Raw genomic sequence first — 27,060 nt, 5'->3', positions numbered from 1 at the left:
GCCTGGAAAATGTGGCTTAATTGGTGCACACAAAGGGACCTGGATCCCATTCATGCACCTGTAGCCTACATCCTTAATTACTTGTCCTCTGAATTTGATTCTGGTAAAGCTTACCGTACTATTATTATTTTTAAAAAAAAACCAATGCATGTTAAAGTACTCAAATACTTTAATATGCATTCTTTTTTTGGTGAGACTATCTGGGACATCATACCGTCCATTTAATTACCACTAAAGATTTTTTTTAATCCCAAGAAAATACTTTTTACTCTACTGCATTATTTTGTATGTTTCAGATTACTTGCCTAAACTGCCTTCTTCCTATGAAATGCATCCAGGCTTTTTGCATTGTAGGTCAGTCTCACTAGTGTTTTTCTTCAGTGAGATGAGACAAATGATGAGTTGCTATTTTTGTGCTCGGGGCTTCTACATTATTTGTGTCTTTTACTTAAAATACAAGGTTATCATTTTTTCACATGACAGAAAGTTAAGAGAATTTACTTTAGGGGTTAAATCAGAAGAAGTATAAATGTCAAAACTCTTGTATTTGTTGAGTGTAGTATATTATCTAGATAATGGTTACTTAGCAAATGGCTCTTCACCATTTTCTCCTTTCCTTCTCTCATTAATCTCTTTCATGAGGTTAATCTGCCTGCCTTATGTTTCCAACATAAAACGTATAAATATCTTTTTCCTTCAGAACAATTCAAAGGAGTTCTCAAAACATTCATATTTCTCTGTTTGCAGCTCCAGTGAATAAATGACACAATACAAAAAGGACATATATTTCTATTACATGTGTGATAAAATAATGTTTATTTTTTAAATAATTCTTTTATTTTAAAAATAATGTTAAAATGGTAGATCATACAAATATTTTGTCACAGTTCCACTGCAATGAGGACACAAAAAACCTTTTGATTGGATGTAACAAATCATATATTTGCATAATATTTTTAGGCGAGTTTAGTGTTTGACAATTACTACTTTTTTTTAACTTTCAGGTCCTTTTATTAGCAGTTAAATTAGTATTTAATCTTCAAGTATTAGTTTGCAAATTGCAAATGTGAATTGTATGATTTGATACCAACAGTGATATAATCTCCTATTAAAATAGCCAGTTTATCTTCCTCTAGTTTTCTGCACTGTTGTGTTTCACATGGCCAGTGGTCTTCTGAAGGTACATAGTAATAATGGTGGGTATAATTTTTCTAGTGTTTCTATATTTTTGGGTTTTTTTTCTATGAAACCTAATTCCATTAAATTGTGAATTCAGATGAAATTGCTCTTTAGCAGCATAGGTGATATTAAGTAGCTTCAGTGGCTGCATAATACTTTTTAGTATTCAGCAAGCATTCTTGTAGAAACCCAGAGTAAGCAGCACCCATCTTGTTAGGTTCCACTTGGATTAGTGGCTCATTTCATAGCCTGTGGAGGTATCACTTCTGGCTTCACTTCAAAGTATCGGTTAAACCTTAATACTGCATACCTGAGAAGGAAACCAAGTCGGGTTAGACTAGCAAAGGCTCACAAAAAGCCAAAAAGAAGAGATCACAATTACATGATCCGGAAGGAGGTGTGGCTAGCAGCGGGGGTTGTCTGCGTCCATCGCGCAGACCTTCCCCGGCTGTCAGAGATCAGAGTTCCCCGCACCGGGGAACTCTGATCTCTGACAGTCGGGGAAGGTATGCGCGATGGACGCAGACAACCCCCGCTGCTAGCCACACCTCCTTCCGGCTGCAGCGTAAGTTGTCTACACGGATCGCGTGGACGTCAACCCGCTGCCCCGGTATACAGTGTTAAATGAGGGGGACGGGAGAGACAGAAGGATCCAGGTCCCCTGCAGTGGTGCGGGGGATCTGGATCTTAGTCTCATAGTCAGACCTCTATTTGAGGTCTGATCATAAGACGACCCCGATTAAAAGACGAGGGGTATTTTTCAGAGCATTTGCTCTGAAAAAAACCTCGTCTTATAATCGAGCAAATACGGTATTTAATTTATACTTATACAGAGATAAAATGTAGTGACTTCAGGGGACAAAACGTTCATGGCCCTGAAATCATTTAGTGGAAAAGTTAAGGTATTGTGTTATTTACTCTATAATATTTAACGATTAGTCATACTAAATTGTGGCTTCAGGCTTTCCATGTTGAATGATCAAGTATTATGTTAGTCCAATAACAAAAGTATCATTCCATAGCACATTACTTTTGGCAGTATATATTTATATATATATATATATATATATATATATATATATAATTTATTTTTTCAGTGGTATGATTTAATGGTGGAAATTATTAATGCCCCCCCAGTTTGACTGTGGTATCTTGTGTGCCCCCCTATATATTGTTTCTAGAGTCACCACTGCATACAAACTGTAAACACGTAGGAACAGTGCCCAATATTTTAATTAGGTCTTATTATTGTTATTTTCCAAAAATCTGTACTGGATTATTATCACGTGCTATATTCTACACATATTAACATACTAGAAACAATACCATTTCTGGACAGTAGGTGTCACCCATGCAATGTTTTAGCCATGTTTATCGTAACTGAGCTTGGGTAGAAGGACTTACCGTGCAAAGTTAAAGTTGATGTCCGAATATCTATGCTGAATAAGTGCCCAGAGACCCCAGAAGATGTGAGACGCCTACAAGAAAAGAGCATTTAACAAATTAATGAATACAAGTTTTTTTAATACAAAAGATTTTTGACTCTAAGACACAGTGTATAATTTGAGTATTGTATTGATTTCTCGTTTTGCTTCGCTGAGACATACTGGTCAACTGTACCAAAACAAAAATATTCATGGGATATATTTTCTCATTCCGCCATTCTCTACGAGATGTGTAGTTGCAAAAGTTGCTGATTTCATACTGGCTGGTAAACCCAACATATTTTTATACAAGATGCTCTACTTATTATGTATTCACATTACACTTCTAAGGCTTAAAGTGTAACATACTCCTCCCTTTTAGTTCTGGAGTGAGAGTTCCAATGCCATTAACCTATGGGAGGATGATAGGGTCATTGACTGAATGCTGTAGAACCTTTGTAACCCATAAGGCAGGAACAAGCCAAACAAACAGTTCTATCCTTGAAACTTTTACATTCCTTACTGTGTACCGCCATGGAGATCCATTCTTAAAGTGTTAATTGGACTTTAATGGGACTGCAGTCAGAATGATGACATACATCAAAGAATGTTCGGAATCTGAACAGCAGGAATTAAATTGTTTTACTTTATTATTAACACTCTTAATATAGAAAAACTGAAGATGTTGCATCATGCATGTGCCTTGAAGAGTGTTTATATTGTGTATTTTTTGTATGAAACAATAAATAATAATAAAAGGAGAAATCATTCTGTAGGGCGGATTGACTTTTTTTCATAACCTGTCCATGTAGATGACAGTACACAATATTATGCAGTTTAAGCACACAAGCTATGATTAACAAAACAGATACAAAATACACATATCCACATGTATGCTGACGTTTTTAAACCTGTGGTGCACCACCATTTTTGGTTCGCATCTCCCAAACCAGTCTCACATTTAAGAGCTAAAAAAGAGGCATCCTTCTTTAGCCGAAGATATAACAGACAGGAGAACAGGCCCTCTACACTGCATAAAAGTGTTTTTAGCAATCTTTCAGAACAGTGCTCAGAGTGCCATTACATAGTTAAGATGTAGTTGGCTATCAGAGCCCAGTTTGCCAGCTACATAGCTGCCATCCAGCAGGTTATTTGTCTTGCTGGGCTTCGTTTTCTTTTAAACCTCTTTTGCGCTGAGTGATGTATATACATATGACATAATAATAGCACATAGTAATGAGCAATTGATCATTGATTGATTAATTCAATATGAGCACTGACAATTTATCAAACTGTGAGTCTGGGTTTGGCAGATGCCAGGATAATGTTACCTATCTGACTGCATTGTGCCAACTGTAAAGTTTGGTGGAGGAGGGATAATGGTGTGGGGCTGTTTTTCAGGGGCTGGGCTAGACCCTTTATTCCAGCGAAGGGAAATCTTACCAAGACATTTCGGACAATGCTATGCTTCAAACGTACAAAACTTCGGGGAAGGCCCTTTTCTATTCCAGCATGACTATGCCCCAGTGCACAAAGCAAGGTCCATAAAGACATGGTGTGGAAGAACTTGACTGGCCTGCACAGAGCCCTGACCTCAACTTCATCTAATACCTTTTTGATGAGCTGGAATGGAGATTGTGCCAGGACTTCTAGTCCAACATCAGTGCCTGACTTCACAAATGCTCTAAAGGATGAATGGCCAAAAATTCCCATAGAAACACAAAATCTTGTGGAAAGCATTCCCAGAAGAGTGGAAGCTCTCATAACTGCAAAAAGGGGACCCAAATACATAAATGAGAGAGAGGAAAACTACTCTTGAACAAAGACACAGGGGTTTTCCACAGGAGTTGTAGTTTCAACTCACCATAATTCAATTAATTATGAAGTACTAACTCCTTTAAGTGTGTAAGCACAATTTACCGTATTTGCTCGATTATAAGACGACCCCCCCAAAATCTGAATATTAACTTAGGAAAAAAAGAAAAAGCCTGAATATAAGACGACCCTAAAGGAAAAAAGTTTTACCAGTAAATGTTAATTCATGTAAACTATTTTTTTAAATAAAAGCCATGATTGAGAAAAATATTTTTTTTGTTTTTATTTCCTTGTATTTTCCAACATGTCCCCCAGTTACGCACATCTGCCCCCAGGCTTGCCATACCAATATGGCACTGTGGCCCATGATATGCCTTTTAACCCTCTATATGCCACTGTGCCCCATGGTATGCCTTTTGACCCCCTATGTGCCACTCTGCCTCCAGAAATGCCTTATACCCCTATATGACATTCTGGCATTTAGGGGGTTAAAATGCATATTAAGGGACAGAGTGGCATATAGGGAGGTATAAGGCATTCCAGGAGGCAGAGTGGCATTAAGGGAGTTAAAAGGCATTGTACAGAGCACTCTGCCTCCAGAAATGCCTTATACCCCTATATGCCACTCTGGCATTTAGGGGGTTAAAAGGCATATTATGGGGCAGAGTGGCATATAGGGAGGTATAAGGCATTTCAGGAGGCAGAGTGCTCTATTAAATGCCCCCTTAACGCCACTCTGCCTCCTGAAATGCCTTATAACTCCCTATATGCCACTCTGCCCCATAATATGCCTTTTAACCCCCTAAGTGCCAGAGTGGCATATAGGGGTATAAGGCATTCCAGAAATGCCCTATGCCCCCATTTAACACACACACACGCACACGCACACACACACACACACACACACTTACCGGTGCTTGCAATTTCCTGCTGTATTGCCGGGGCAGCGGGTTGACGTCTCCTTCCGCTGCAGCCGGAAGGAGGTGGAGTTGGCAGCGGGGGTTTGTCTGCGTCGGTCGGGCATACCTTCCCCGGCACCGGTGCGGGGAACTCTGATCTCTGACAGTCGGGGAAGGTATCCGCGACGGACGCAGACAACCCCCGCTGCTAGCCATACCTCCTTCCGGCTGCAGCGGACGTTGTCTACGCGGATCGCGTAGACATCAACCCGCTGCCCCGGCAATACAGCAGGAAGCACCGGTAAGTGGGGGGGGCAGGAGGATCCAGGTCCCCTGCAGCGGTGCGGGGGATCTGGATCTTAGTCTCATAATCAGACCTCTATTTGAGGTCTGATTAGAAGACGACCCCGATTAGAAGACGAGGGGTATTTTTCAGAGCATTGGCTCTGAAAAAAACCTCGTCTTATAATCGAGCAAATACGGTACATAGCTTCCTGTAAAGCAAAATTAAACATTTTTCAAAAACTATTTTTGCAATATAGCCGAACTTCGATTCTAGTAGCAACTTTCTGGCAAGTGCCACCCAGCAGGATATACAATTGCCAAACAATTAAAAAAAAAAGCTAATGTAGTAGAAAAAACACAAAGGGTGGGTGGGGTTACAACTTACCAGCACAAACTGATTAACTTGGATGTACAGGGCCTCCACCTCCCTATCATGCAGATCCCCCACTTCTTGCCTCATCCTTCTGTATCCTTCCAGGTAATATCGAAGCCAATGTAACTGAGTCTGTTTGCTGGGGAATAACCCGTAATCTGGTTCACTGACCCCTAGGAATACAGGCAAAGGCTGTAAACATATTCCAATGAATCAGTAATAGGCACTATGATGAGTGTAGGAGATACCAGCTGTGCAAGGAACTGTAGTAAAAGCACACAAAAAAAGGTATTTCCATTTTTTTTACTAGTATCACATTCAAATAAATTTACAGTTGCACATTAGTCAATCGTATATGTTTAGCTGCGTTATTTTAGCCCAATCTACTAGACATATGGACGCCTTATCATAAAATAATTTCGTATTTGTTCTACATATATATCATACATGTGGGCATATATCTAGGTACATAGAAAATGTATGCCAAAGTATATCTTTAGAAAACAGTAATGATTATATAACAAACGTATCAAAAGTATTCTTGAATGCCTAATAAATCCAGATATCGTGCACATAATGTATGGTAATAAAAACAAAGGCTGATATAGAAAACCATGTTGTAAGAATATCATCACGACTTAGTAATTGTTGTTTTAGTGTGCCGGATAAGATTGTATACAGAATAACAGCCAAGTTCAAAGAGGCCCACTTGAGCAGTAGCAGGCGAGGGAGAAACGGTAGGCTGTTTAGAGTAGATTAACTAGACATAGTGAGCAGAAAAGAAAACAACTGGTAGTGAGGAGGATGCAGCAAAATAACTTTTATTTTATTCTATACACTCTTGCTGTCAGTTGTTCTGCTCTCCTGCCCTTCACTCTGGCAGCTGCTCCTTCACACAAGGCACAGTTTGCATGCTGCAGACACAAGGTAGTTTATTTCAAACATCTATTGCAGTTAGGGTTAGTTAATACTTTAGCTGTTGAGACTACATTTCCCATGACTCTCAGCCAGTTTGGAATGTTAAACCTCATGGGAATGCAAAAGGTTAGCTTTTATACCGTTACGGATTGGTACTGCAGCTGCATTCTCAACAATCTATTTGGATGTCTGAACATCATGAGAAATGTAATAACAGCATTTTGAGGTCCAAATGCTAAACAAAACGGCTGCATATTTGGTTCCAAGTCTTTATGTCCCCTTTTTACCACCCTCCCATGATGTTGAGCAAGCAACATCGCTAATTGATTATGCCAATAGTAGCTAAGAACAGTATATTGAGCTTTGGGGGATAACAAAGTCTACAGTACAAACACTAACTTTTGTTGACTGCATCTACAATACCAGTCATAATGGTAGCAAAGCCTAATGAGAACTGCAGTTATAGATTGGGTCTGTGGTGGCTTACACAAACTTTTTTGTTGTCCCATGAAATGAAATCAGCCATTACTGGCGCAACACCATAGGAATTATAGAGTGGGGTAGTTGTGGCTAATCTTTACCACCCCAGCTATTATAAACTAAAGTCTTGTTGTGCAGGTACTTGATGGTCTGTTAGCTAGTACTGTTACGGTCATATAATTTTTTTCCTACTAATTGGTAACTAACATTTGCCTTTCAACAAGAAACCTCTCTCCTATGCCAACAAAGGAAGGCAATGGGGAAGACTTAGGAGGTATTGGGTGTGAGAGGAGAAAGGTGGGGAGGATATTTTGCCCCCATGGAAAAAATCCTGCGGACACCCATGCCCATGCATAGGAGTTCCTAGAGCTTGATCCAGAGTCTCAGGGTTTTCATTTCAGTCTTAGGGTGACTGAGCCCATTCTCAGGGTCACACAATGTAGTACTGGATGATTTATACTACACTCAAATGCAGTTTATCGCAGTAAGAAAAAAACAAATATCTGCTTGAATCAAGATTATTCAGTTGAGAATAAGTTAGAGCTAATTGTTGCGCAATTATCAAAAACATTCAAGTTGTTTCCATGGGGATTGCTCTGCATGGAACAGTTTGTCCTAGCATTGATTTTACTATATAAATTGACTGTATATGGTATGGTTTGTTGTATTAATAATTTTTTTTAGTTACAGAACCACAACTCACATAATGTTCTATACCTTCCCACTGTCCAATGACAGCCCAGTCTTCCCTCTGTCAGCAAGAGGATCACTGGCTCTCAGTTGAGAGATACAGTCTAATCACACCTGGTACAGATGCAGAAAGCCCTTGTTCCTGATCAGTACAAAAAAATCCCCCTTCAAAATTGTAAAAACTTACGAAAAATAAAAAACAAACAAGCATATTTAGATTGACCATAGTGTGTTTTAAGACATCATCAGGGGTACTCTTTACTTATAAGGGATCTGTGGTTATGTCACACTGCTCCATAATGAGAAGTTGTACAAATAAAAAGATTTTAAAACGTTTTAAAAGGTAGCACAAAATGGGCATACAACACATTACTAACGTTTCATATCCATCCCAGAATTATGCAATGTGTTTTTTTAGCCCAGTTTCTAAAAAATATGATATATACAAATATGATTTCTGGCATGAGCGAGGGGACTGTGGCAGGGCTCTTTAGGCATGATTGTACTGAAGTAAATAGGTTAGAGCTGGTGAGTTTGTAGTTATATATTTTTTTTAATTACACTAATTTTAAAGAAACTGAATTTCATCTATAGACAAACGGTTCCTGTGGTGAATTCACAAAACTCACTATTTAGTAAATTAACTCCCTCTGTTTTAATGTATGTTGGGGACTACACAAAAAATCCCTAGCTGGGCTGCAGAGAAAGACAATAATGCTGTTCCACATTTTTTATGCTGAAGTATATTAACTTACATACTTATATCACTAGATAGTTTTACACCAATACTATAGAATCTGCTGGCACTATATTAATAAATGTAATGTAATATACCGTATTTGCTAGATTATAAGACGAGGTTTTTTCCAGAGCAAATGCTCTGAAAAATACCCCTCGTCTTATAATCGAGGTCGTCTTCTAATCAGACCTCAAAAAAATGTCTGCTGGGGCCATGCTGCTTACCGGGCTTTGGTCGCGAGCAGCGTCTCTGCTTCTAGCAGCAGGAGAACAGGAAGCTAGCAGCGTCCTCACATAACTCTGCCTCCCCCCTCTTTCCTCTGGGGGCGGGGCCAGAGAAGTTGCTCGCACAGCCGGGCCCCTGCAGAAGTCTGCGAGTGGGAGATCTGCAGTTCAGGTAAGGGGATGGGGGAGGGTTTTTGAGCAAGTATGTGTGATTAATGGAATGAATGAGTATTTAAATGTTTGTGAATGAGTGTGTGTGATAGCATGGATGTGTAAGGGGGGGTTGTGGTGGTAGCATGGCATAGGGAGGCTGTACTCACACTCCTATCATCCCCATGTTCCAGCATGTACTGGCTGCCTTGGCTTGATAGGAGAGTGATTGCTGTTAGCAGTTATATATATATATATATATATATATATATATATATATATATATATATATATATATATATATATATATACCTCCAGAAATGCATTTTAACCCCCTATATGCCACTCAGCCCCATGATATGCCTTTTAACCCCCTATATGCCAGAGTGGCATATAGGGGTATAAGGCATATCATGGGGCAGAGGGGCATATAGTGGGTTAAAAGGCATATCATGGGGCACAGTGGCATATAGGAGGGTATGAGACATTTCTGGAGGCAGCGTGGCATATAGAGGGTTAAAAGGCACATCATGGGGAACAGGGTGGTATAAGGCATTTCTGGGGGCAGAGTGGCAAGCCTGGGGGCAGATGTGTATAACTGGGGGGGCAGGTTGGCAAATAAAAAGAAATTAAAAAAAATATATTTTTCTCAATCATAGCTTTTATTAAGTATGAAAAAATAGTTTACATGAATTAATATTTACTAGTAAAACTTTTTTCCTATAGGGTAGTCTTATATTCAGGCTTTTTGTTTTTTTCCTAAATTAATATTTTGATTTTGGGGGGTCGTCTTATAATCAGGGTCGTCTTATAATCGAGCAGATACGGTACTAATGAAAAGCAACTTGTTTCACTGAAAAAAGGCACAACTGTGTCATAATTACTGTGTGAACAATACGTACTTACCTGCAAACTCATTGAAATGGTTTGCAATGTCATAGGCTTGATAATTGTAGCCAGCGTATTCATAATCAATAAACCGTACATAACCTGTGAAGAAAGACAAAATTTGTAGTTTGTGTAAAATGTTGCCTTGAGTTTACAGAAATCCAATTATACTTACCCTCTTCTTCATTGTAGATGACGTTTTTACAGAGCAAATCATTGTGACAAAGGACTATGGGGGATTCGAGGGTTGGGAGGTACCTTTGCAACCACAAAACCTCTTCATGCAAAACCTTTAAGCTAGGAGTCCCTGCAGGCAGTCTGGAATAGGGAGATGAATAGAGGAGACAAGAATCAAATTTAAAAGCGCCACAATTTCCTATAGTATTGGTGATCAGAAAGTAGAGTTCTTAGTAAAGAATGTTGTAAAAATGTGTGATTCCATATTATTATTATCTAGTTACCAGCCTGTAAAGCAGATACAGCCATATGGGGTATATTCATTGAAGAGTTTGCAGGGTTTTGCAAAAGTGATTAAAAAAAAATAAAATAAGAATACCAGTTAACTTCTCTTATGCTTATACATAGTTATACATAGTTAAGTTAGTGAGCTGGTTTTCAAGATATCTCTCGTGCATGGTCTACAATTTTGTGGCTGACCTGTTGGAACTACTACACATTTTCAGTTTAAAATAATAGCATTGACAGCGGACTGGGGCAGATCTAGCAGGGCAGAGATTTCACAAACTGATTGTGGCAAAGGTGGCATCCTATGACAGTGCCATTTTTGAAGTTATTGAGCTCTTCAGTATGACCCATTCTACTGCCAATGTTTGTCAATTGAGATGGCTGCCTATGTGATTGATTTTATACACCTGTTAGCAATGCAACACCAAAATTCAATAATTGGGTGTACCAATACTTTTGTCCATATAGTGTATTAAGTGTTAAGGTATGTGTGGTGGGTTATTTATGTTTAGACTGTTCTTCTAACTATGGTTATGGTTGATTAGCTTAGGCTTTCCTGTAGGAGAGCTTACAAAGGTTGGCCTCCATTGGAGCTGAAGTGTTTACCAGTCTGCTCCAGCCTTTGTGAAAACCCATGGGGTTCATTGTATTACATGATTCAATTGGTGGGAGTCTGGCCTCAATCTGTGTTTACCCTGATCCAACCTCTTAAAAATCATTTGATTGTATTACGTATTTAGAGCTGCATACTTATTTTGTGTATCCATTTAACGGCAAATAGCACATGGCTACCGACTATAGACAAGCTTCATGATGGCAACTAATAGGTTTAATAAAGTAGCCACATTGGGGTCTACACTTTACAATATGAAGGTCCAAACAATGTTAGTGTCTGGTGCAGAAAAAGCATTACTAGCCTTATATAAGGTACAGTTAAATCAGTGAGATGCCTTGTCTAATGTATAGTTATTTCAGCGAGCTGGCCCTGTATAACTTAAAGTTAAATCAATTAGGTTTTTAAGGCTTCTCACTAGACTTCAGATTCATCCAAATTTCAGTTTTAACTACATTTGACAATATTGTCAATTCATACAAATCTCTGAAAAAGAGGAGGGTTTAGAGAAAAAAAGTACAGAAGCACTTCTCTTTCTCAGCGAATCTGTCTTCATTATTCTGGCCTCCCAATGAACTCCTGCAAAATGGTGGAGCCTCTGAGCGCATCCTCTCCCAGTGGAGAGGGTGTGCCCTGAGGGTCCGCCCTTTTGTGCAAATTCACCGGTAGACAGATTCAATGAGAAAGAGAATCGTTTCTGTAACATTAACTGCATTATTCTGGCCTCTCTGTGCACTTCCGCAAAAGGATGGAACCAGAGGGACAGGGTGTGTCTGGAGGCTCGGCCCCTTGACAGAAGTTCACCAGGAGTCTGTGCCCACGGAGAAGCAAAGAAGACACAAGGAACAGCAGAGGAAGACAGAAGAAGGAAGGAGATTGGGACACGGAAGTGGTTGGCAGATAAGTGCGAGAGAGTGAGAAAAAGTATTAGAGAGTGAATGAGGGTGAGTGACAACAAATTTAGTTTCACAATGTAAAATGAGCCGAAAGAGCAGGAAACAAAAATTAATGAAAAATGAGTGGACCAAAAATGAAAACACAATTTTTGTCTGAATTGTTTTTAATTCGTTTACAGAAGTCTACTTCTCACACACATGTAATGACGCAGCCCTTCTTGCTGGAGAAACTTGCCAGAACCAGCTCATTCATAATGCTTACTGAGATGAAGGAGGTAAAACACAACTCTCCCTTTAGTGAATAAACTCCAATGTGTTTGACACAGCTCTTCCCAATTTAAATTTAACACTACTTGCCTCCCCTATTTTGCAAAGTGTTTCTATATGAATGCTTCACAATTTGTATTCACTTGCTTACTTCTCTGGTTGTCCCTCATCATTGTGCAGGATGGATAAATACTTGTTGAGCTTCTGCCATAGTCCAGATTTTGGTAAGCAGCCATTATGGGCTGGGATGCAATGACACTTCGCCATTTCATGTGCAATTAACCTGTGAAAGAAACATCTCTATGTAGAGGCATGGCAAAAAAAAGCAAGACATTTTCTGATAAGTACATTGGTGCCTTTACTAAAGTAACTAAATATACTTTTCTATTAGAAAATATTTTAGATTTTAAACAATCAGTATATGTCAGTAAATATGTAAATCAGGCAATCTTAGTGTCAGGAATAAACCCAGCAGCTACCAGCCTAGATTGCCGCTAGTTAAAGGGGAAGTCATCAAACTGCTGTTAAAGTGGCATCAGCTGCCTGCAGCTTCTGTCTTAAATATAACATAAATAAGTCAATATAAGAGGATAATAATTGTGAGCTCACTTTTGAGAGATAAACTGAATGGGAAATAAAACATATTAACTATATACTATGAGGGGCTGGCCCTGGCTGAGTTGACCCTTCATAATGTGATGTTCATTGAGATAAATTGTTATGACATAACACAACTCACAAGAGAATGTTTAAGTAAAAAAATTGATATCATCAAAAAGCATCAAAGAATCACCAAAACAACACAAAGTGTATCAGTAATACATAATGTTTTGGTTTTGTCCCGATAGTTCCCCTTTAAAATTCAGCTTAAGTATTGAGTCTTGCAGGTCTTGATGTTAAAGTCGTACCGTCAGGACAAATTCAGCACCTCTCAAGATATTTTGGCAGCAGCAGAATAGAGACTATGAAATATCCAATACAAAAGTATGAACAAAAAGGTGGCTGTATACCAACAAGCAGCACAATGTGCTTGCTTTTCACAGTAACATATTTATTCCAAGGCCATCTGATTTTTAGACCTTTCCATTCTCCCTTCTCAGTATATTCCTGTTGCTGCTCATCAGGGCCGGCCCTACCATGGAGCAGACTGGGGCAATTGCCCCAGGCGGCACTTTTGAAGAGGCGGCACTTTGCCGCCCCAAGCACCGTTTTTTTTTCGCATCCGATGCTGCTACCGGTTTTAAAACTACTGTACAACCGCCTCCGTTTCATTATTGCCTGCATGCCGATCAGTTTTGCTCTTCGTCCCACCCCCTTGAAGATGCGCCGTGATGCTCAAGGGGGCAGGCTCACGCAGAATAGTTGCTCGTCACCGCGATCTCGAGGATCTCGAGGGAGAAGAGCACGTCAGTGGAAGAAAGCCAGCAGAAAAAGTAAGTATTTAAAAAAATAATAATAATTGAGGTGATAGACGGAGGGATGGAGTCATGGAGAGACATATTCATGCCCCTAGAGGGTGGCTGGGGACATAAGTACACAACAGGGTGATTAGGACAATCTATACACAAAGGGGAGGGGGGGTAATACACATGGGTATGGGGGGCATTACAATTAACCAGTACAAAAGGGAGAGGGGCTGGCTGGGGGCATCAAATAAATCAATAGACAGGGGTGTGTTGGGGCAAAATGCAAAATGGGGCCTGGCTGGGGGCACAGATACACAAAGGTGGCAAACACACAACAAGCAGCAATGTGGAAAGCATTTTTTTATGCTCTTAGTAGCTTATCCCGTCCTGATGTGGCTGAGCCTCTCCTGGTGTGTGTGTTTGGGGGTCGGTGTGGCAGAGCTTGTCCTGGTGTGTTTTTCTGGGTGTCAGTGTGGCAGAGCCTGTCCTAGTGTGTGTGTTTGTCTGGGTGTCAGTGTGGCAGAGCTTGTCCTAGTGTGTGTGTTTGGGTGTCAGTGTGGCAGAGCCTGTCCTGTTGTGTTTGTCTGGGTGTCAGAGCCTGTCCTGGTGTGTGTGTGTTTGGCTGTTGGTGAGGCAGAGCCTGTCCTGGTGTGTGTGTGTGTAGGTGGCAGAGCCTGTCCTGGTGTGTGTGTTTGGGTGTCGGTGGCAGAGCATGTCCTGGTTTGTGTGTCGGTGTGGCAGAGCCTTTCCTGGTGTGTATTTGGTTATCTGTTTCCTGGCAGCTTACTTACTGTAGGGATAAATAGAACTTTGTAATTTTTATTTATCCAGAGATAAAACACCTTCCTGAATTTCTACTCACTTCAAAGGACAAAACTCCAGGAATCAGTGTGAGGAAAAGTGAAGGTATCATGTTATTTACTTTATTTCAATCTGAATATATTATGAAAAAGGAAACTTAAATTGGTTCTTCGGTGTTTGTGAAACACAATTGCTGATTTCATTATAGAGGGGGCTGTACACCACATATACAGGGGGGGACTATAGAGGGGACTATACACCACACATACGGGGGGCAGCATTTCACACTTCGCCCCAGGCAGCACAATGTCTTGGGCCGGCCCTGCTGCTCATTGATCAATATGCTTTATATATAAAGCATTGCTAGAAAGCTAAAACTGTATTTTCTCACTCTCTCGCTTACTCATGCTCGCTTACACTCTCTCTCTCTCATTCTCTCTTAATGTCTCCCTACCTTATTTGCTGTCTTTCACTTGTCCTCATGTGTTCAGTCTTGACTCCGAACTTCCGCAAACGGTCGGAGCTTTAGAGCACAGACGTTCCCCAATATTGCAGATTTGCAGAGAAAGAGGTTTCTCTGATAATCTGTATTGATATATCAACATAGAGTGCTAAAATGCCAAATTTATTTTTATGTCTGAAAGTGTTGCTGCTGATCACACAAGACTACGTAGGAAATCGTGTAGTACTAAACTCTTGTGGGGCAGAGTTGAGGATGCTTTGCCTAATTATAGGTGAAAGGTATCTCACTTCTCCAGTGCTCTATGCATTTATTTTTAACAAATGAGAAGGCCACAGGTTAGGTTTTCTGTGTAACTAAATTACTATTAAAGATAAAATGCCTATGATGGCCGGAGTGGCTTTTAAATATTACCTGTAACATGCCAGAACAGTTTTTAGGACACCAATACATACGTATATACAGTAATGTTAAGAGCTACTCATCAGTGACATATAAATTGGCCCATAGGGCAATGCTGGCAAACATTGCCAAAATCCCACAGGAGAAAGTATTCTGGCCAATAGGAAACTCCCATAATTGTTGCTATTAATTGAAGTTGTGTAGAACTTTGTCCTTTGTCTTTAATTACTCTTTAAAGCCTTTCTACCTATTGCCTTTGCGGACACACAACAATGTTACCGTAGTATGTCAGGTTCGCGCACATGTTCTGGCCCCAGTGCCAGACCACGTATAAACTGATAGCAGAGTCCATTTTGAAAGGTGCAGTAGAGTGCAGGGGCACAATCATGAGCTTGAAGAAGCTGGAAGCTAGTCACCTCATCTTCTCTGTCCACAAAAAGCTCTGTACGTTTTCCATATATTCGCACTAGCACAGCATCTTTCATCTCTGTATCCACATAGCATGCCAGAAGTTTGTTGGTGATTCCATCTGTGAAGAGCTGTAAAAATCAATTGTGAAAATAAAAGAGTCAAGAGTCTTTATAGTGGTTGGTAAAGTTTTAATCGCTTAATTTCACATTGCCATTACAAAAATAGTATGTTATGCAACCTCTATTTGAACAGCATTACAAAAGTTGGACTTTTAGCTTACATTTAGTATCTATGTACTATAGCTCTGATAGCTCAAATGTCATTCTATTATAAATGGAATCCCCCATAATGCAAAATTAAAGAGAGAGATAGACAGGCAAGAATTTTATGAGATACTGGTAGTGAAAATTGCTAATCTAAAATTCCACCCTTAGAAGGTCCAAGACACAAAAATTAGCTGCAACAAATAGTCATTTTTGGCAAGGAGCAAACTAGAAGTTTGTTCTCCCCATTGATCCATTGATTAAAATCACTTTAAATCTCTACTTCTATAACATTTACTTAAACTCCCGCATTTTGTTTTCTATGTGTGGTATATTCATCAGTCATGTTTTTCAGGACACATACAATGTTCACATTTTGCTGACAAGTCTGATTTTACAGCTATTTGGGCTGGTCCAGCAGGTCCACAATCCCCACAGCCCGCAAAAATGAGACGCTCAGCGTGACAGCAGGAAAGTTCAGCAAGACAGAAATCGGGACTGTAGAAAACAGTACGGTTGGAAGTTCTGTAACAGTATGTACAGTACGTTGAAAACTTATTTTATTTCTTTAGATTTTTGCATATTTGTCACAATTAAATGTTTCAGGCCATCAAACTCATTTTAATATTCAGCAATAATATCTGAAGTATACAAAAAAAATGTAGTTTTTAAGTGATGAAGTGATTTCATGTGTAGAAGAGAAAAAACTATCCAACCCTAAGTGAAAAAGTTTAATTCAATAAAATATAATTGATAATTGGGTTCAATTTTACAAGACACACACAGGCATGATAACTGCCAAGTGAAGTAGGATAAAAGGTCCCAAAAAAGCAGAACATGATACCCCGATCTAAAGAAATTCAAGAACAGATGAGAAAGTCATTAACAGATATGGAGAAAACTTGGAACAATGATGAACCTTTCCAGTAGTGCATCAACTCATCCAGGAGGTCTCAAAAGAACCCAGACTAAAAACATCTTGATGGCCCCCAAGACTAAAGATAATATTCTGTGGACTGAAGAGTCAAAAGTGGGACTTTTTGGAAGGGGTGGGTACCGTTACATCTGGCGTGACACAGCATTCGACAATAAGAACATCATACCAATAGTCATGGGGGCAGTGTGATGGTCTGAGGCGGCTTAATGGAGCCATGAAATCTGTTGACGTAAGGCTCAAACACAGTTGGGTTATGCAGCAGGACAATGATCTGAAGTACACAAGCCAAGTCCACCTCTTAACGGCTCAAAGGAAACAAATTAAACTTCTGGAGCGGCCTAGTCAAAGTCCTGACGAATTCGATTGAGAAGCTGGGGTCTGACCTTAAAAGGGAATTAAAAGAATTCTGCCAAGAAGAGTGGGGCAAAATTCCTCCACAGCAATTAAAAAAGACTCATTGCCAGTTATCGCAAACATTTAATTGAAGTTTTAGCCACCAAAAAGTTTAGAGGGGGAATTATTTTTTCATGTGGTGATGTAGGTTTTCATTAACTCTTTACCTTCAATAAATTAAATGACCTCTTAAAAGTGCCTTTTGTGGTTACTCATGTTGTCTTTGTCTTATATTAAAATTAGTGGGTTAATCTGAAACATCTAAATCTGACAAATAAGCTAAAATAGAAGAAATTGAGAAGGGGCAAATACTTTTTCAGCACGGTATGATATAATAGTATAGTATAGTCTTTATGATCTGTTTTTTTTAAACTATGAGGTGTAAAAGTGTTCAGTGAATCTACTGAAGCAAAACAAATGTGCAAAGTCAATTTGTTTTGACATTTGAAGTCACATTTCTTGCCACTGATGTGTGTTTGGCAGAAAAAGTGAAAAATAATATGATCCATTGGATTCAAATAGCACTGCTTTGCTCTTCTCATATTTTGAGTTAGGTTGTATCATTCTCCTAATCCCTATGTTTATCCCTCATCAGAGCATCTCCCTTTATGTATTGAGAAAACTCCCCTTTGCCTTGCCTGTTGATTGGCTGCAATATTCCCACCTCCTCAAGTCGGGCTAGCAGGTCATTTAAGCTCTGTTTGCCCCTATAAATTATCCTTGGGAGTTTGCGTATAGGCACTTGAATGTGACTGTGAGTAGTCATTTTGGTATAGTGCCAAGAAGGAGTTGTAAAGACAACATATTGAATGACGGTAATATAGGAATGTTGTGACTTGCAAAGGATACTCTAGAGGACAGCCAATGTTCATGGCTTTTCCTTAAGTTACACAATAAGCTATTAATTAATGTATAACTATTTGGGGTAGGCTGTGCATCATATCATGGTAAAAATGTAAAAGAACCCCCCCACACACCAAACCAAATAAAAAAAATTTAACATGTTTTTTTTATTTATTTTTTATCAGGGAATTCCTTTAAAAGGGCAAACTAGCCACCTCCGGATCCCTGATCCCAGCATGATAAAAGGAACCAGGCTTTTTTATTTTTACCAGCATCTCACAATAGATCAGCTGGCACCATGCTGGCATTTTATATTTGTCACCAAGCTGACACAACAACATCTAAAAAACTTCAATATTATTTTTTTAAATTGATGAAGAAAATGCTGATCCATCTAGGGGTCTAAAGATTGTATAAACGACTGTGCGAATTTGCTCCAAGATACACTAAACATGAAAACAGGACTGGAGTGACCATGTAGAATAAACTCTGCAGTGTTAATACTCTTGCCTTTGAATCTTTTTAGTAAGATGATATTCTGTCATAGACCACAAAGGTGATAAGATTCACACAGCATCCTCTTTCACAAGAAAATTGCTTTAAGAATTAAAATTGGAAATTGCAATATAAAACACAAAATGTGAAAGTGAAGTTGACAAAAGTCATACAAAAAGCATTAATGTTGTTATCTCTTATCTTTCTTGACCTTTATTTTAAATGCAATTTCTTAGCATTTCTAGTATGTAGCCATCATGTACAGTACTTTATGTGTATAATGTTGCCTGTTGTATATGGTGTGATTTGGTTTCCATAATGAATAAAGTTTATTTTCACTATTTGGTTTGTGCCATCCCTGCCATTGATACTTGCATAAGGCAAGTTTAAGTCAATTAGCCACTACCTTGTACCCATAGCTTTTTAGTTACTCTGTGCCATTATTATTCATTGCTTCCTTACACTTACCTGTTGGCACAATCTGAAATGTGACAGCTTATGTTTAAGGATGGAAAACCATAAGGTCATAAGTACCATGTTTTTATCATTGGCTCCTGAATTCCACAGATCAGTTAACAGGTGGCAAAATATGTTGCACCGTATCTCATGAGATAATGTTAGTTAAACATTAGAAAATACCTGACTTATGTTCTAACCTGGGCCTTGAGAAAACATATTCTAATCTAACCTGACAAAGGTATTAAAGGATTGGTTCCAATTTCAGAAGAAATATATCAGAGCACATCAGGGAATGGCATTTGGTCCAAGTTGTCTTTCTGTCTTTCTTTCTTTAAGTACCTCTTCCTGAGTTTTGTCTAAAGGCTGTCTTGTACAGCGGGCAATTACTTTCAAGGAATCCATGTATAAAGTGGATATAGAGGCAAAGGTGATAATTGTTAACCTTGTTTGCATGTGCCTACCCAGAATCCCTTGTGGTTGTGAAAGCACCATGAGATATCTGAGGGAAAAGCAAGCCTTCTGGCTTGTCTGGTGTGTGTAGATGAGTGTTTAACAATACTTCTACTGCCCCTTAAATTTAAGTGGAAGGGTTTCTGTTACCTTTTACCCACCACAACTTATGTAATGATATTTAAGACATCTGAAATAACGCCTTCATCTTCTATGGCCCGCCATGCTAGTCAGTTCAGCAGGCTAACATGCCAGTGACATAAATTCTATCTTCAACTAAGATGCTTGTAGAGAATACATTAAGAGCACACAGACACATAATCAAAACTGCTGCCAAGTAAAGTAAACAATCAATGTTTCTTAGTGACTACAATTAGTGTTAAGAAACACTAAACATAACTCAAGCTCACCGGTCAACTTTCTCTCACCGCTTATGTACCACCCTCTCTGTTCTAACATTTTATCTAACCCAATCGTCCTCTAGTTTTAGTCGTTGACATTTATCCTAACATTTTTCCTTAAAATATACTTCCCTAATGTACTTTTGTCAAATGCCTCTGCTTCTGTTTTCTTCTATTGTCCAAGCTATACACATTGAGGTAATTTAAGATTCCTGGATTGCAGGGTCCACAGTGTAGCTGGGTACCTAAATACTGCTTTTTGGTAGGGGAGGTGGGTTGACCTTTTGGTAGCCATGACTAGCCATGCATAGGGGTGGAGCTAACCCCAGACAGTCTTTAGTGGCAGGGAACTGGGGAGTGGAAAGATTATCAGCAGTAAGTAGGCATGGCCAGAGTAAGAAGAAAATGACCAGGAGACCCAGAGAAGCAGGGCTTTACCTGGAGACTTCCCAGGTATGGTCATTTGTTTTAATCCACCAGGAGACCCAGAAAAAGCAGAATTTAACCTGGAGACATTTGTATTATTACACAAGGACTCTCTACCTTGTGGTTGACCTTTGTACACTGGTGAGAAGACATACCTTACCTTTTGTAATACCACTAATAAAATATTAAAAATTAATGGATTTCAGTAGGTCCTCACTAGATACCCAACTAGTAACAAGACCATCATTTCATTATTCACAACAAAAACTTTCTGTCTTCTGTAAATATGCCATTCCATTTGAAATGGAAATATTTATAAAGTCTTTATAGGTACAACAAGAAATAAAAGCATGTGTGTTACTGATGTAAAACAATTATAAAAGGGCTGACCCCATGTTTTGGAATAGCAGGGGCTACCTTTTAAACAGGTGTAAACTGAAGATTGAACGTTCTAGATTAACAATATAGGACAGTTGTGGCAAAACAAGCAATAAACATCATTTGTTCATGTTAAACTATTAAACTGAAAGGATTCAAAATAAACTTGTATGTACATTTTCCATTCATAAACTGAATTTTGCTCTCGCACTGTGAAGTAATTCTCCCTAAATAACTGTATTAGGGCTGCAACTAACGATTATTTTCATAATCGATTAGTTGGCCGATTATTTTGTCGATTAATCGATTAATCGGATAAAAAAAATGAATGTAAATTTTTCATTTATTTAAAATAATTTAATAAACAAATGATGTTAAATACAAACAGCAGAATAAAAAAAAAACTTTGATAAAATACATTTCTTGTCTTTATTTCCCAACCAGCCCCCCCAATTGATGCACATTTGAGCCCAGGCTTGCCATGCTGCCTCCCAGACATGCCACGCTGCCTCCCAGACATGCCACGCTGCCTCCCACATATGCACTCCACGCTGCCTCCCACATATGCACTCCACGCTGCCTCCCACATATGCCACTCCACGCTGCCTCCCACATATACCATTCCACGCTGCCTCCCACATATGCCACTCCACGCTGCCTCCCACATATACCATTCCACGCTGCCTCCCACATATGCCACTCCACGCTGCCTCCCACATATGCCACTCCACGCTGCCTCCCACATATACCACTCCACCCCCACATATGCCACTGTGCCTGATACGCCTTATACACCACTCCATCCTCCCCAGACATGCCACACTACCTCCCAGACATGCCACGCTGCCCTCCCCACATATGCCACTCCACTCTACCCCCAGATATGCCACTGTGGCCCCAGATATGCCTTATACACCCTGATACACCACTCCGTCCTCCCCAGACATGCCACGCTGCCCTCCCCACATATGCCTTATATACCGTATATGCCTTATACCCCCAGATATGTCACTCCGTCCTCCCCTGATATGCCTTATACCCCCAGATATGTCACTCCGTCCTCCCCTGATATGCCTTATACCCCAATATGCCTTATACCCCCCAGATATCTCATAGTCCCCTCATAGAGTCACAGACCCGTTCACAGCACACTGACACCATACTTTAATAAATAAGTACTGGGTTAATCTTCACTGCCCCCAGGATTTAGATTCCCCTTAGTTCGGCCCCCCTTTATCTCTAACTGCACCTTAAGTTAACTTTATTAAATTAATCAAATTAACCCTCAGTCCTCATCATTAAATTAACCCTAAACACCCCATTAACCATAACTACCCCTAAATTAACTCTAAATACCCCATCAAAACAACTACCCTAAATTAACCCTAAACACCCCATTAACCATAACTGCCCCTAAATTAACCCTAAAGACCCTGTCAACCACAACAGCCCCTAAATTAACCCAAAACACACCATTAACCACATCATCCCCTAAATTAACCCTAAAGACCCTGTCAACCACAACAGCCCCTAAATTAACCCAAAACACACCATTAACCACAACTGCCTCAAATTAACCCCAAACACCCCATTAACCACAGCTGCTCCTAAATTAACCCTAAACACCCCATTAACCATAGCTGCCCCTAAACACCCCATTAACCATAGCTGCCCCTAAACACCCCATTAACCATAGCTGCCCCTAAATTAACCCTAAACACCCCATTAACCATAACTGCCCCTAAATTAACCCCCACATCCCCTAACTTTCAGCAGCCCAAATATTAATTTTATACTTACAGTTAGATGAGTGTCACAGCCATGTGGTTCTGGGAGAAGGAAGGGGCGGGGCCAGTTGTCACAGTGATTACAGGGAGGGGCTGGTAAGTAGGAGCTGCTGCTGTGAGTCACTGAAACGGTTTATATAATGAGGGGTATTTTTCAGAGCGTTTGCTCTGAAAAAACCCTCATTTTATAATCGATAATAATCGATTCAACTAATCGATAATGAAATTCGTTGGCAACGAATTTCATTATCGATTATTATCGATTTTATCGATTAGTTGTTGCAGCCCTAAACTGTATGTAATGTGATTACCCAATTTGCCCCCTGATGAAACAGGATTTCAATCTTATTGCCGTGCAGACTGGCAGGAACCTATTTGCATTTCTGAATGAATGGGCTTGCTGATAATGGAAATCACAGCCTGTTTTACACTGTAAGCCAAACTACCCATAGTAAGTTTTAGCTGGGCTAAAATTACAACAGGGGTGGCACGTCTCTTACTATAAGGGGCCCGTCCATTTATTGTATTCTTAACCCTTAATGACAAAGTCTGGCTCAAAATGCATTGTTTTCAATGGGTTTAAGGACCGCCCATTGTCCTTAGGGGTTAAAAAGTAACACATAGTCTCATAGTTTGAGACCTTTTGCTTACATCAGATTTTACCTATTCTTTTAAATTTACTAGCGATCCCCTTAATGTGTCTTACTGTTCATGTCTTTCCAAACACTTTGGAAACTGAGTATGAGATAACAACGGAGTTAAAATAAATAAATAAGTAAAATACATCTTTGCAGATTTATTGTGTCCAAACTTTGTTTTACTTTTGTGGTGTAGCCTAGCTATTCCCCTTAACATATAGTAATATAACTTTCGTATTCTTGCTGGACATTGCCCACCTGGTGTTTCTGACATGTTAGCTGTGGGTTATATTTTAACTGTGCTGTGACCCACAGTGCATTATTGCACGGCGATAACAACTGGTTATGCGTGTACAGTGCACAAAACATGTACCAGGGGCAGATAGAAAGAGATCCTGTTTTTTCTGTAAGTCAAATCATTATGTTATATGCTACTTGTTATGTCCTGTCTACCCATTGTACAGCGCTATGGAATATGATGGCGCTATATACAACAAAAAGTAATAATAATTATCATGTCAATTAGGTAAAATGTGGCACTAATAGCTATGGAAGGAAAAAGCGACAGAAAATAATGACAAGCATGCAGTGGCGTCGCTACAGGGGGGCAAGGGGGGGCAATTGCCCCCCCTAGGTTATTCCTTGCCCCCCCTGTTGCCCCCCCGCCGAATTTGTAACCACCCAGGACAGTCCCAGTCAGGTGCTAACGACGGCACCTTGCCGTCAGTAGCGCTACCTTACCTTGATGGAGGTCTGTGGACCTCCATCACCACCTACCCCGGCGATCTGCCCCTCAAACTGAAGGGCATCACCGGGGCCACCCGATCCGCCCGGTGCCGTCTCGCGCAATTACGCGATGACGTCACCATGCAACTTTATTAACTGACAATTGTCAGTTAAAGAGGTATGGGGGCATGCTGCTTAGATGCCTGTATACATACCCCCAACGTATACCGTTGGAAAGGTAATCGCCTCACCTTTCCAACGGTATATAGATTATAAAAAAAGAATAACAAATATTAAGTTAAAAAAATAAAAATGTAAAAAAAATGGATTTGGGGGTCTCTAAAGGCAGATAAAAAAAGATTAAAATTAAATTATTTAAACATTAAGTAGTTTAACTTTAAAAAAAAAAAAAAAGTTTAAGTATTCTAGCTAAATGATCACTGTGGTAGCCAATGTTACCACAGTGATCATATAGCTATAAAAAGTTACATTCCCTTTTTAAAAATGGCCGATACTAATTTTAAATCCTATTATGCCTTTGATCATGGGGTTAAATTTAGCCAATGGTAGAGGGAGGCAATTTTTGAAATCCTGATGAACTGCAAATATTATTAAAATCAGCCATTTAGCCCGTGCGGTACGTGAGTAACCATCTCATCCCTGGAGCGCCTTGCATTTTTACTGCAAAACTTATTTTTGCTGTAAAAGTGATTTTTTTTTCTCCCTTTACCATCATTTCTTTGGGATTGTAACGGGAAAGAATGGTGTGTGCTTCTGCGAGTGAATGGAGATATGAAAGGCGTGTGAATGGTCAGTAATTAGGGTTAAAGCCTTGACGTGGCATTACTGCTCACGTAGGAAGTTAAATTATGGCACAAAAAGTACACATTTGCAAAAACAACATCCCTTGGCGCATCAAATGAGGGGCTGCATGTGTTTCTAGTACAAACCTGGAGTGCGCAAGACAAAAATGAACATGAACTATGGTTAGAAAAAACATATTTTCTAGCCAAAGCGACATATTCCATCATTATTTGTGCACTCAACTTTTGTCCTAGAAATACATGTAGCCCCTCATTTGAAGCTCCAAGGGGTGTAGTTTCTTAAAATGGATGAATTGCCTGAATGAGGGAGAACATGAGTTAATATGTGGATGAATTGTCTGAATGAGGGAGAGCATGAGTTAATATGTGGATGAGTTGTCTGAATGAGGGAGAGCATGAGTTAATATGTGGATGAACTGTCTGAATGAGGGAGAGCATGAGTTAATGTGTTTGTGTGTATCATAGATGTATAATTGTGTAAGGGCAAAGATGGCACTAGCAGGATGTTTTAGCCTTGGGGACCAAGATGGCACAGGCAGGGTGTATATGGGACAAAGAAGGCAAATCTTATGTGTGTTATCTGGGTGCTGACCAGGTTCTATGTGGGCAGCGTGGATGGGGTGTGCAACCTGTGATCTATCCCTGTAATTTAGGGGTTTTAAATATACCTTTAATGCCGTGTTTTTATGTGAATTCCAATTGATCTGTACCTGCAAAGCTGGGTTTGTGTGTTCTTCTGTAGATCCATATCTGCTATGCTATGTTTCCATACATTATTTATGTATACCTGCAAATACAGGGTTTGTATGTCTTGTTCAGTTGATTAATACCTGCAATGCTGTTTCCATGTATTTATTTGATCTATACCTGCAATGCTACATTTCATATATTATTATTGTATACCTGCAAATACAGGATTTGTATGTCTGATTCAGTTTATTTGATATATACCTTCAGTGCTGAGATCACAAGTGAATTTCAATTGATCTATACATGCAAAGCTGGGTTTGTGTGTTAATGTGTTGATCTATACCTGCTATCGGCAGCAGGGTCTAATATTTATATATATATTTATATATATATATCGGCAGCAGGGACTAATATTAATATATATCGGCAACTGGGGCTAATATTAATATATATGGGCAGCAGGGGCTAATATATATATATATATATCAGCAGCAGGATCTAATATTTATATATATCAGCAGCAGGATCTAATATTAGGCCCTGAAATCATTTAGTGCAAAAGTTAAGGTATTGTGTTGTTTAAAGGATTTCAAGGATTAGTCGTACTAAATTGTGGCTTCAGGCTTCCCATGTTGAATGTTGTATTGGCCAATAACAAAAGTATCATTCCGTAGCACATTACTTTTGGCAATATATATATATATATATATATGTGTGTGTGTGTGTTTTTTCAGTGGTATGATTTAATGGTGGAAATTATTAATGCCCCCCCCCCCAGTTTGACTGTGGTATCTTGTGTGCCCCCCCCTATATATTGTTTCTAGAGTCGCCACTGCAAGCATGCAACAGTTTTTGCCCACCTTGTACTCTACGAGACACATAAAAATCCAGAGCTCTAAATTAATATGAGAATGAGCAATTAGTGTTAAGGCTTTGCTGGAAATACAAATCCTTGAAACCTGTGAATTACCATACCTAGAAAGATTGTAGAATGGGAAAGGTTACCATAGAGGGGAGGTAGAACAGAGGAAGTGTGACTCAAAGGAGGAGGGACACAGAGTGGAGAGAGGCTGAGGGCTCAGCGGCTGTCATTTCACTTGACATTTCTGTGACAGCTAAGTGGAAATGTCAGGACTCGGAGCGCTTCTGTTGGTATCTGCATTCAATTGCGAATGCTTGGTCTTGACGTCATTTTCTCGTGTCATTACTACATAGCATGCAAGTTTGCCTAATAAAAACCAGGGGGTTGCTAGGAATGTATTACGAAATACTGGGGCACAATACTGACTCATACATCACTGACAAGTACTCTGCACTGCACTCGGTCTGGTTATGTACAAAGAAGCATAAATGTATCTTATTGGTGTCACCTGTGTGACCCCCCCAGCTTTGCAGACGTCACCGTGCGTGTCACTTTGTCACTGTACCTTCGTCCGTATATCACGGGGGTTCCATTCAGGTCTCAGTTCCTGCATGAGACACAAAGCTCCAGGAATGACATTCTGTTCATCCACAGAAATGCCGAGAGCGCGCACTGTGGTGCTGTCGCTGCGAGAGTGCGGCAT

At 39.7% G+C, this 27,060-nt stretch overlaps 1 protein-coding gene across 1 annotated transcript; it reads right to left on the bottom strand.

Annotated features, from left to right (window-relative positions):
- Positions 1-1,416: 1,416 nt before the first annotated feature.
- Positions 1,417-27,060, bottom strand: LOC149287907 (ethanolamine kinase 2-like). The gene is made up of 9 exons (XM_089492275.1): positions 26,923-27,060; positions 15,654-15,913; positions 12,457-12,588; positions 12,183-12,191; positions 10,240-10,382; positions 10,083-10,166; positions 5,988-6,148; positions 2,584-2,657; positions 1,417-1,489 (listed from the first exon to the last, which is right to left on the bottom strand). Exons 1-9 carry the CDS (start codon positions 27,058-27,060, stop codon positions 1,417-1,419), a joined length of 1,074 nt encoding a protein of 357 aa, XP_089348401.1.

The sequence above is a fragment of the Sceloporus occidentalis genome, unplaced genomic scaffold (genome assembly GCF_023333645.1).
Source record: "Sceloporus occidentalis isolate IW3139 unplaced genomic scaffold, rSceOcc1.0.p SCAF_55, whole genome shotgun sequence".
Classification (NCBI taxonomy): domain Eukaryota; kingdom Metazoa; phylum Chordata; class Lepidosauria; order Squamata; family Phrynosomatidae; genus Sceloporus; species Sceloporus occidentalis.
Note: the sequence above shows the minus strand (reverse complement) of the source record. Positions and strands in the feature narration are given on the sequence as shown.